Here is a 12,575-nt window from a genome sequence, read left to right on the forward strand (position 1 = left end):
TTAAGTGTATTTTTTTAGAGGACGTGTGGCGTACGTCCTTGGTCGTTAAGGGGTTAAAGGGACACTGAACCTAGATTTTTTTCTTTTGTGATTCAGATAGAGAATGAAATTTTAAGCAACTTTCTAATTTACTCCTATTATCAAATTTCCTTTATTCTCTTGGTATCTTTATTTTAAATGCAAGAATGTAAGTTTAGATGCCGGCCCATTTTTGGTGAACAACCTGGGTTGTTCTTGCTGATTGGTGGATAAATTCATCCACCAATAAAAAAGTGCTGTCCAGAGTTCTGAACAAATAAAAAAAAGCTTAGATGCCTTCTTTTTCAAATAAAGATAGCAAAAGAAAGAAGAAAAATTTGATAATAGGAGTAAATTAGAAAGTTGTTTAAAATTGCATGCTCTATCTGAATCCCGAAAGAAAAAATTTGGGTTCAGTGTCCCTTTAAGCCTAGACAGACTCGTATACCAATTCCTAAGCCATTGAGGGCTGCCTCTTATCACAAGCTTTTTAAATTGCTTTTGAACACAGAGAGTGAAAGTACACGTGGGCCAAATAGATAACACTGTGTTCAGGCACAGAAAGTTATTTAAGATTTAGCACAACACAATGCTAAATGCAAGTCAATAGATAATAGTCACAGTCATGTGATCGGGGGCTGTCAGAAGGTTCTTAGATACAAAGTAATCGCAGAGGTAAAAAGTATATTAATATAACTTAGTTATGCAAAACTGGGGAATGGGTAATAAAGGGATTATCTATCTTTTAAAACAATACAAATTCTATTGTAAACTATCCCTTTAATTAGGTGTTTGTTTTTAGTCATAGAGGTGACAAACTGTCTGTGGAACTTTTCACACACTCAGCATCATTTGCTATATTTTAGACACCATTTTGAATGATATTTTTAATCTTGAATGCTCCTTCTTCGAAATTCAATACTATAATCCAGTTAAAGTCAATAATCTAAACAAAAAAACAACAACCACATTGCTATTTAATAAAGATAGGTAGTTTAAAACTTTACATTAGTTGATAAAAAAAAAGAAATTTTCACACATAAAACTGCATAGCTCAGCATGTAAATTTATTAAGCACAGAATTGGTTTAAAGGTTCCCTTCTCAATAACTATACAAATGCAAATATAAAATCAGTATTTATATAATGAAAACAAAAAGGCTCCCTTTATATAAAAGTGGTAGAGAACAGCCTGCAAAAGAATGTCATGGAAAATAAAAAATCAGATTCCTATCAAAGTAAAGGATATAAATATTAAAATAAAAATTAAAAAGGTGTACATTAGTTTTATGCCCACAATATAATAAAAATATATTTCAGAATTGACCTGCAATAAGAGGGAAGTCCAACAAATTCTGGATAGTTTACAAAGGAATGTAACTTAGGTTTCTAGCATTTTCTTGTTTGCAACTGAGATTTCACAAAAAAAAAAGGCAATAAAGTTAATCTAAAGTGGTCTCTTCCCTGAGAAGAAAAAAAAAAAGTAAAATGACCAGTGAAAATAAGTGAAAAGGTTATGACTGCACTTGCACGGGATGAAAGCACTTGCACTGCGCCTTCTGCAGGATACTGTGATGATTGCAAGCTAACCCCAAGTAGGGCACATACATGCCAGCATATTTCCTTGTTAAATTTTACACAGAGAAGGCCACATTTTATAACATTTTATACTGTAAAAGGCCATTTTTGCATTTAGGTTGAATATATAGAAATTGTATAAATAATATTTTCACTTCTGTGTCTGTGGCATTTGCCGTTTTGTGAAACACAAGTTACAATACAAATTATACGGATGAAAAATATCACATTTAATGTGTTATATGAAATAATGAACATTTTATAGAGCTGCCAACTCATCATTATGGTTGTTTACCAAGTAATTATGAAAAACACCAGGTGATTCTTTCAAGTAAATATCAGAACAGATTTATTTTTCTTTAATAAAAGCTTTAAAAAAAACAAATGCTGGACTACAAGTATGCTCCAACATTACACAGTGCCGCATATTTATATTTTGGTTTGATAGAGGAGAAAAATAAATGGTTACAAAGCTAGGGTATATCTTAGAGAGAGACTTGAGCACATTAAAAAAAAACATAAGTCCTTTAATATGATCATTTAATAGCATTGGGGTCATCTTAGCATCATATATTAACCAACCCCAACATGTTTTAAGCCGCTAGAGGGTTAAAATGTTTATATATATGTGTGTGTGTGTGTATATCTATATATACACACACACACATATATACACACACACACCATTTTTAAATAATAAAAACTATTTTAAAATATAAAATCTTTATTCTGTCTATTATAAAACAAACAAGAAAGGAAAAGAAACATAATGAAGTTTTAGGTTATTAATATATATATCTATCTCCTAAATACTTGAACAGGTTCTTTTGTTAACCGTTTAATATTTTAAATTTTCCTCCAACTACTGGAATCCCTTAAAATTATTTAATCAAAGGCAAAAAAAAAAGTCCCAGAATGAAGTCTTGTCATCTACAAATAATAAACTGGTTATAAAAGGAATATGCTCTCTGTTATGCTAGAAATTAAATGTACATATGGCATTCGTTCTATGATTGGATAAGCAAGGCTACCATACAGCTATGTCCTTTAAATGTGTATTGAAAAATGCTACTTTTATGGCTACACTACTTCCCAAAGCAACCCTGTATTATTCATTTTTCAAAAGCTCCACTCATAACAGATAAAGGCTCCCGGGAGCATAATGGGAAGTGTAGTCTGTTACCATTCTGCATTGCATTATCCATGATCTTATTTAAGTGTTGCCTTTAACCTGAAAATAATACTGAAATATGACAATTTCTAAATGACAGAAATTTCATTGCAATCCATCCCAACCCAAACATATATGGCACTAAAATATGGGGAAGGAAGAATGTTCAACAGATTACATAACACAGAAAAGTTTCTCATTACCAATAGCTTAACAGACAAAGTTCAAGTGTTAAACAATAAACATATATAGATAAAATCATGAACAAGTCATTCTATGAAGACTCATTATATTACAGAGTTCAATCTGATATAAAACTATAATTAAATGCACAGTTATATTCAGCATCAGACAGAGCCATGCAATTACTTTGTAATAGCCCAAAACAGTTTTCTGAATTATTCGGTCGGTAACACTCAATATAAATGCAACTCGCATTATAAAAAAGTAGTGAACGCAAGGTAAAAATAAATTTGAGAATCCTATATTGATAGGAGTTATATATAACCCATTATTGGAGATATCAAATTGAAAATAAATAGGATCAGATAATTAACATTGTTACCAATAGTAACGGCCAAAGATGAAGTATAACATAAAAAAAAAGAATTTATTATAATTTTGGACTTTAGTCCACCAATTACAAAAGCTTCTGTTCTGATAGCTAGATGAATGGCCCTGTTTGAGGTTTTTTAAATTCAGAAAGTGTGGAAAGACTAATATAACGTCATTTTATGTCAAACTTCTTCAAGGGAAAAAAGGAATACAAAGTTATTTGACCTAAGACAAACAATTAACTCTTTGTATGCTTCAATAAATGACAGTCATATAATATAAAATGTGAAAAAAAATTGGAAACCTAGCATTGCATCTCTAAATAGCAGCATGATTTGCAGTCCAGGCATATATTATCACAGTTGAAGTAAATAATTTCCACATCCTTAACATGAAGCCAGTGTAGCAGAATTATATCAGTCTAACTGCCATTTGTCTTACATTTACAGGAGGAAAATGTAATTACACAAGTACTCTGCGTTTAAATTGCTTATAAAAACAAATAAAAACTATTTTACAGCACAGTGAAGACTTCCAGCATGTTTTATACAACCCTGCAAAAATAGATTAAAAAAAAATTAGTTTGCATTAACCCATTAACCCCTGATCCAGTTATTGGAGCCTGGGATGTCTACTTTGTCCAGTGGATCACCAGCCGAAAAAAAAAAAAGGTCACTTTGTTAGACGACTGCTCTGAATCAAGGTCACAATATCCAGTCTTATCAAACATCTTCCGCAGCCATAAAGTTTTTAGGATGTCAAAGGATAAAATGTTCACTCTGGTGATGCCAAGCAAGGAAGTCCCCCATCTAAATGTCCATTTCACACAACGACCTGTAAAAATATATATTTCTACAGAAAAATCTGGAAATTGTTGCGTCTATGAATTTTTGGCATCTGATATTTCCTGGTTCATTCTCCTGAGATTGCTTTTGACCTTAATGAACTCTGGCTTATTTTCCTGTTCCTCTTCGATCTTATGTTTCCCCATTTCCATCTGTAATAAAATAGAGAGATGGTCAACAAACAAGATAATTGTTCACGTAATACAATCAAGTGACACATGTTTTCATTCCCGTTGCCAATTAAATTGAAAGCTGGAAAACAAACACAATTATTGGTCTATCAAGTTAAACAGATATTTATTTAATAGTATAGTAAGAAAGTGACAAGAAGTTCTTCTAAAGTTAAATGACACTTTGACCTAGGGTGACAAGATGGCTATCCGAAGACCCCAAGCTATATTACAGGTGTCACTATTAATGGGACATGAAAACCAATATTTTTCTTTCATGATTTAGAGAGTGCATACAATTTCAGTTTTACAATTTACTTTTATCAAAATTTGCTTCATTGCTGCTCCTTCAACAAAGCACTCCTTAGCCTACCTAAGTATGCTTCTCATCAAAGGATTTCAAGAGAATAAAATTAGATAACAGAAGTAAATTGAAAAGCTGTTTAAAACTGCATGCTCTGTCTCAGGGGCCAGATTTTGAGGCTATTTAAACTGAAGCACAGGATAAATAAATAATCAGCTGATTAGTGAAGATGGTTATTAACCTGCTCAACCAAGATAATCCTGAAAATATGGCCTGTTAGGGAGGCCTAAGGACAGGTTTGCAAAACCCCTGGTCTATCTGAATCATAAGAGTTTAATTTTGACTTTACTGTATCTTTAATATTATAAGCCAAGCACAAATATTGCACCGCTATGTTAAAGTAATTAATTAAAAAAAGTTTATTTAAAAAAAATGCTGATGCGAGTTAAAACCTTCTGATATTTTGTTTTCTAGAATCTGCTTTGTTCCTCGTGCTTATAGGACGTGCTGCAAATCCAACATATAGATATTCATTCTGTATCTTTAGTGTGTTATTGCTAAAGCAGAGTTCAACAAATCTCAGGCACTAGGTCACCATGGCAACAATGAAATTGGACCCTATGCCCATAACAATACACTCTCCTACTATGGATTTAACTCAATAAACCATTGGAAATAACAGATTTGTACAATTAGGTTTCTGAATTCAGAGTATTGATCTTAGAGTATAATGGAGATATATTTTTCATTATAAATACTTAGTCAGGGATCATGTTGCTTGTTCTAATACAGTTACAGAAAATGACATAATATCAATAGGCTGTGCAATAGATAACCATCATTCATTTTGGGAATAAGACATATTTAGTGTTATACCAATGCCAAGAGCATATATAAAAATGTCTAACACTAGCTATTATACCATTTTGAAATGTGCCTAATGTTTTTGTGGATAGATATGATCCTTAGGGCGAGACTCATCAAGCAAGGGCGGATAGGGACATACATATACGCCCCTGTTGCCCACAGTACGCCTCTGGCGGGCAGCAATCCACTGGCAGGATTAAACTTTGCACACGAGCGCTATATTGATCAGGGAGATTAAAAAAAAAAAAATCATAGGTGGAGAATTTAAAAAAAAAAAAAAAATTTGTTTTGTATGGGGGATCCACATTTGAGTAGCCAAAACTGTAGTTTTTTGTGACGCCGCTAACCAATCTGAACACATTTGGTACGTACCTGTGTGAACGACTAAGTGTAGATTTGTGCACATATATGCCTTATTAATCACATATGTTCTGCATTTGTTTATTTAGTATCCAGTTTTCTGTTTATTAATGTCGATAATTTGTGCATATTTGCAACCAACTGTATTATTATATACAGAAGTACAAACAAAAAATATGAAAAAAAAGAGCAAACAAAACATTGTGACTTCATCATTCTTATGTATTAATATTTTTATGCATTATGATCCTATTTTTGATATACACTATAAGTCTCCATTTTTATACATTAAGATTAACAACAAATGTTTTCTTGCCTTAGAAAAACATGTTAATTCATTTTGATGAAATATTACAGGCTTCAACTGTGCTAAATGAGTTTATGGGTTAAAATGGGTGTGTTTCACTTTCACCATTAACCAATAGCCTTACTAGGCTTTCTTTTTAAGATCACACTAATTAGTGTTGTGTGGTCTATGAATATTGTTCCAGCCGAAACGCGTAAGAGTTTGTCACTCTGTTTCTGTAATATTTTTAGCTTGTTGGAATAAAGATTTTTACTTTATATACTTTTGAATCCAGGTTTAAATATTTTTTTATTCACATTACTTTTGTGGACTACAAGGAGTTCCCTTTTATCCTGTTTCGTTGGTTACCTGGGACTGGTAACTACAGTGAATCAGCTATCGGCAAAACATTGTATCCAGAGTTAAACAGTGGTGGACACACACACTATGAGTTAATTTAGCTTATCCCTGTTTGGCCAGTGACAAACCTGGAAGTAACCGACGCATTGGAGACGATCTGTGGATCAATAGTAAGTGCAAAGTGTACATGCCGATGCAGCCGTTGAGCCTGAAATGATCCAGAGTTGGTGGAGTCTAAAAGTTCGGCTTTCTGAGAGGGTGGCACTGTAGCAGAAGAGAGGTGAGTTGGAGCCCTTCAATCCTCGTAGTGGAGCTTATCATATAGGAGAACTATGTTTAAATGGCTCTATATTACTGTGTCCGAGCTTAATATCAGTGGTTGGTGAGTTTATTTCTTTGATTGCCATGGGACTGCTGATTTCACTGTATTGATTTATATTTTACCAAGTACTTTTAACATATGATAAGGACTAAGAATAGCAGGAATTGTCTTTTTTCTACTATTCTGCCTTTAAAATCCCTCTCCTCTAAAACATGGGCTAAACCACTAATACAATAGGCCAGGGATTAAATCAGAAAGTGATACTTAAAGTTATCTGTCTTGCTGCAAAGGTTATTCTTATTCTCTTTATACCCCAGTTGCCGCACAGCAGTACAAGGGGGGCCTTCAATTACATTTAGCTACAATTACTAGGTTTTATCGGCGGTCTCTATGAGGCATGCAACAGTGCTACCAAAACAAGGATCTGATCAAAGGCATGACTAAGGCATATAGCTAATATAAAAGTGCTACAAGGTGGGTGCCTGTATCTGACCCTAGGGTTTTACTAGCATAATACTACTACTACTACATGAGGATTACTTTTTTAGCGGGTGCACCAGCCGGCTAAAATTTTAGCCAATATTAAAAATGTTCTTTTATTGCACAAACTATCATTAAAACAAAATTTATGCTTACCTGTTAAATTTATTTATTTCTTGACACGATGAGTCCACGGATCATCTAATTACTAATGGGATATATCACCCCTGCCCAGCAGGAGGCGGCAAAGAGCACCACCCTTCCCTCCCACCCCAGTCATTTGACCGAAGTAAAGGAGAGAAAGGAAGTAACAAGGTGCAGAGGGTGTCTGAAGTTTATAACATACTCATACCCTGTCTAAAAAACAGGGCGGGCCGTGGACTTGTGTCAAGAAAGATAAATTTATCAGGTAAGCATAAATTTTGTTTTCTTTCTAATGACACAATGAGTTCACGGATCATCTAATTACTAATGGGATTCAATACTCAAGCTAGAGTACACAGATAAGGGAGGAACAAGACAGGGAACCTAAACGGAAGGCACCACTGCTTGAAGAACCTTTCTCCCAAAAGTATCAAATTTATAGAATTTTGAAAAAGTATGAAGAGAGGACCAAGTTGCAGCCTTGCAAATCTGTTCCACAGAAGCTTCATTTTTTAATGCTCATGAGGAAGCAACAGCTCTCGTGGAATGAGCCGTAACTCTCTCTGGGAGGTTGCTGTCCAGCAGTTTCATAGGCAAAATGTATGATACTCTTCAGCCAAAAAGAAGTAGCCATAGCTTTCTGTCCCTTACGTTTTCCCGAGAAAACCACAAACAAGGCAGAAGACTGACGTAAATCCTTAGTCACCAGTAAATAAAAATTTTAGTGCACATACCACATCCAGATTGTGCAGAAGCCGTTCCTTCTGAGAAGGATTAGGACATAAAAAAGGAACAACAATTTCCTGATTCTCCTTATCAGAAAGAAAAATAAAAGGTAAGGAGAATCATACTGTAATGCCGAGAGCTCTGACACTCTACGAGCAGATGAAATAGCAACAAGAAACAAAACTTTCCAAGATAACAACTTAATATCTAAGGAATGCATAGGCTTAAACGGAGGCCCTTGAAGAACCTTGGTTTGAACACAGGCCTGATCCTGACCAAGGCCTGACAAAATGATTGCACGTCTGGTACGTCCGCCAGACGTTTATGTAACAAAATAGACAAGGCAGATATTTGAACCTTTAGGGAACTTGCCGATAAGCCCTTCTTGGAGAAAGGACAGAATTCTAGGAATCCTAACTCTACTCCAAGAGTAGCCCTTGGATTCACACCAATATAGATATTTACGCCATATCTTGTGGTAAATCTTTCTAGTCACCGATTTACAAGCCTGAATCATGCTCTCTGACAGATTCCGAAAATCCCCGCTTGGATAAAATTAAGCGTTTAATCTCCAAGCAGTCAGCTTCAGAGAAACTAGATTTGGATGAAGGAAGGGCCCTTGAAGTAGAAGGTCCTTCCTCAACGGAAGTCTCCAAGGTGGAAGAGATGACATGTCCACCAGATCTGCATACCAAATCCTGCGAGGCCATGCCGGTGCAATGAGGATCACCGATGCCCTCTCCTTCTTGATTCAAGCAATGACCCGAGGTAGAAGAGCGAACGGAGGAAAAAGATACGCAAGACTGAAATTCCAAGGTACCGCCAGGGTGTCTATCAGTACAGCCTGAGGATCCCTTGACCACGACCCGTACCTCGAAAGCTTGGCATTCTGCTGAGATGCTATGAGATCCAATTCCGGCTGACACCATTTGAGAATCAGGCTGGAAAACACTTCCGAATGGAGTTCCCACTCCCCCGGATGAAAGGTCTGTCTGCTCAGGAAGTCCGCCTCCCAGTTGTCCACCCCTGGGATGTGGATTGCCGAGAGACAACAATTATGGGTCTCCGCCCACCAAATTATCTTGGCTACGTCTGTCATGGCTAAGGAACTCTGCGTTCCTCCCTGATGGTTGATGTAAGCCACTGAAGTTATGTTGTCCGACTGGAACCTGATGAACCGGGCCGAGGCTAACTGGGGCCAGGCCAGAAGAGCATTGAAGATTGCTCTCAGCTCCAGAATATTTATGGGCAGAACAGACTCTGAGTCCAAGTTCCCTGCGCCTTTAGAGAGACCCAGACTGCTCCCCATCCTAGAAGGCTGTCGTCTGTTGTCACAATCACCCAAGAGGGTCTGCGAAAGCAGGTTCCCTGGTAGAGATGATCCTGAGACAACCACCAAAGAAGAGAATCCCTTGTCTCCTGCTCCAGCTGTATTCGTGGAGACAAATCCGCATAATCTCCGTTCCATTGACGGAGCATGTTTAACTGCAGAGGTCTAAGGTGGAAACGAACGGTATGATGTCCATTGCCGCCACCATCAGCCCAAATACTTCCATGCACTGAGCCACTGATGGGCGAGAAGCGGACTGAAGCGCTAGGCTAGAATCGAAAATCTTTGATTTCCTGACTTCTGTCAGAAAAATCTTGTGATGATCCCTGTGAATGGGAACATGCAGGTACGTGTCCACCTTTGTCATAAATTGACCCTCTTAGACCAAAGGAAGAATGGAACAAATAGTTTCCATCTTGAAGGACGTTACTCTGAGGAATTTGTTTAGACTCTTGAGATCTAAAATTGGTCTGAAGGTTCCCTCCTTTTTGGGAACCACAAACAGATTGGAATAAAACCCCAGACCCCATTACTGCATCGGAACAGGAACTATCACTCCCAGGTCGGAGAGGTCCTGTACACAGTGTAAGAATGCCTCTTTTTGTCTGGTCTACAGATAATCTTGAAAGCAGAAACCTGCCTCTGGGAGGAAAATTCTTGAACTCTAGTTTGTATCCCTGGGACACTGTCTACTGCCCAGGGATCCTGAACATCTCGAACCCAAGCATGAGCGAAGGAAAGCCTGACACCCAAAAGATCCGGTCCCGGGTGGGGGGCAGGCCCTTCATGCTGTCTGATTCAATAGTAGGCTTTTTTGATTGTTTTCCCTTGTTCCAAGACTGATTGGGTCTCCAGAAGGTTTAGACTGTTCTTGCTTGGAAGAGAAGCGGAAGAATTTCCCTTGAAATTTTGAAAGGGACGAAAATTACTCTGACGTCCCTATTGCTTGTTTCTCTTATCCTGAGGGAGAAGATGACACTTTCCTCCCGTAATATCAGAGATTATTTCCGTCAAACCTGGTCCAAACAAGGTCTTTCCCTTGTAAGGAATCGCTAAAAGTTTAGACTTAGACACATCTGCAGACCAAGATTTTAACCATAAAGCTCTGCGGGCTACTACAGCAAAACCTGAAATCTTTGCTCCCAGTTTGATAACCTGAAGGGAAGCATCAGTAATAAAGGAATTAGCCAACTTAAGGGCTTTTATTCTATCCTGGATCTCATCAAGGGGAGTGTCTGTCCTAATAGCATCAGACAACGCATCAAACCAATATACCGCCGCATTAGTGACTGTAGCAATGCACACAGCAGGTTGCCATTGTAAACCTTGGTGTACATACATCTGCTTGATTAACCCCTCTACTTTTTTGTCCATAGGATCTTTAAAGACACAACTATCTTCTATGGGGATAGTAGTTCTCTTGGCCAGAGTGGAAACAGCTCCTTCCACCTTAGGTACTGTTTGCCAAGCCTCCTTGATAGAGTCCGCTATGGGAAACTTTTTTAAATATAGGAGATGGAGAAAAAAGGGATACCCGGTCTCTCCCATTCCTTAGCAATAATCTCAGAAGTTCGGTACTCTAAAAACCTCTACCGAGGAAGGTACATCAAAATATTTATTTAGCTTACTGGATTTCTTAGGATTAACTACAACCATAGTGTCACTGTCATCCAAAGTAGTGAAAACCTCCTTGAGTAACAGATGAGTGTTCTAGCTTAAACCTGAAAGATACAACTTCAGTATCAGCAAGAGGAATTACACTGTCAGAATCTGAAATTTCACCTTCAGATACTACCGAAGTATCCTCCTCAGGCTTCTGGGAGAGGGCATTCAAAATAGCAACAACTGTGTCAGAAACCTCGCTTACTGAAAACGCATCAAAAACTGCAGAAGACATGAGGGAAGCGATGTCTTGCAACCTAACTCCAGGAGGAGCTAGAGAGGAAGCGCAGGGCACTGCATGTGTGGGCGGTAAAATTTGGGACGCTTGAGGAGAAAGCTGCGGCATATATTGAACATTGTCAGACTCCTAAACAGCATCCGCCTTGGAAAATGTTGGTTCAGAAAAACGTCTATCCCTATAATTTAAAGGGACAGTCTAGTATAAATTAAACTTTCATTATTCAGATAGGACATGTAATTTTAATCAACTTTCCAATTTACTTTTATCATCAAATTTGCTTTTTTCTCTTGGTATTCTTAGTTTAAACTAAACATAGGTAGGCTACTATGCTAATTTCTAAGCCTTTGTGTTGAAAAGAGATTTAAAAAGTATGTGATAAGAGGCAGCCCTCAAAGAGACAGAAAGTACACGTGGGCCATATAGATAACACTGTGTTCAGGCACAGGGGGTTATTTAAGATCTAGCACAAACCAATGCTAAATTTAAGACAATAGATAATAAACAGTCACAGTCATGTGATCAGGGGGCTGGAAGAAGGTTCCTAGATACAAGGTAATATGAGGTAAAAAGTATATTAATACAACTGTGTTGGTTATGCAAAACTGGGTAATGGGTAATAAAGGGATTATCTATCTTTTAAAACAATAACAATTCTATGGTAGACTGTCCCTTTAAAGTCCTCTCAATACATGAGGAACAGAAAGGGATTGGTGGTTCCACATTGGCTTCAAAACACAAAGAACAAGTGACATATTGCAAAGCCTCTTGGTCCATTCTGACTCACAATGGATCAAATTAACAAATAACCTTAATTTTTTAATAAAAATAAAATAGAAAAAAACGTTACTGTCCCTTTAAATTTGAAACCGTAACTTTTTTACTTAAGACTGCAAAATGATGTATTAAAGGGACAGTCTAGGCCAAAATAAACTTTCATGATTCAGATAGGGCATGTAATTTTAAACAATTTTCCAATTTACTTTTATCACCAATTTTGCTTTGTTCTCTTAGTTGAAAGCTTAACCTAGGAGGTTCATATGCTAATTTCTTAGACCTTGAAGCCCACCTCTTTCAGATTGCATTTTAACAGTTTTTCACCACTAGAGGGTGTTAGTTCACGTATTTCATATAGATAACACTGTGCTCGTGCACAAGAA

At 36.9% G+C, this 12,575-nt stretch overlaps 1 protein-coding gene across 1 annotated transcript in view; it reads right to left on the reverse strand.

Moving 5' to 3' along the window:
• Positions 1 to 1,064: 1,064 nt before the first annotated feature.
• The window catches only part of FAM107B (family with sequence similarity 107 member B), a 138,698-nt gene continuing 127,187 nt past the window's right edge, over positions 1,065 to 12,575 (reverse strand). The window contains exon 4 of the mRNA XM_053716496.1: positions 1,065 to 4,318. Within this exon, the coding sequence (XP_053572471.1) occupies positions 4,202 to 4,318 (117 nt within the window). The 3' untranslated portion in view covers positions 1,065 to 4,201. The remainder of the gene's footprint in view (positions 4,319 to 12,575) is intronic.

Source organism: Bombina bombina, chromosome 6 (assembly GCF_027579735.1).
Source record: "Bombina bombina isolate aBomBom1 chromosome 6, aBomBom1.pri, whole genome shotgun sequence".
Classification (NCBI taxonomy): Eukaryota; Metazoa; Chordata; class Amphibia; order Anura; family Bombinatoridae; genus Bombina; species Bombina bombina.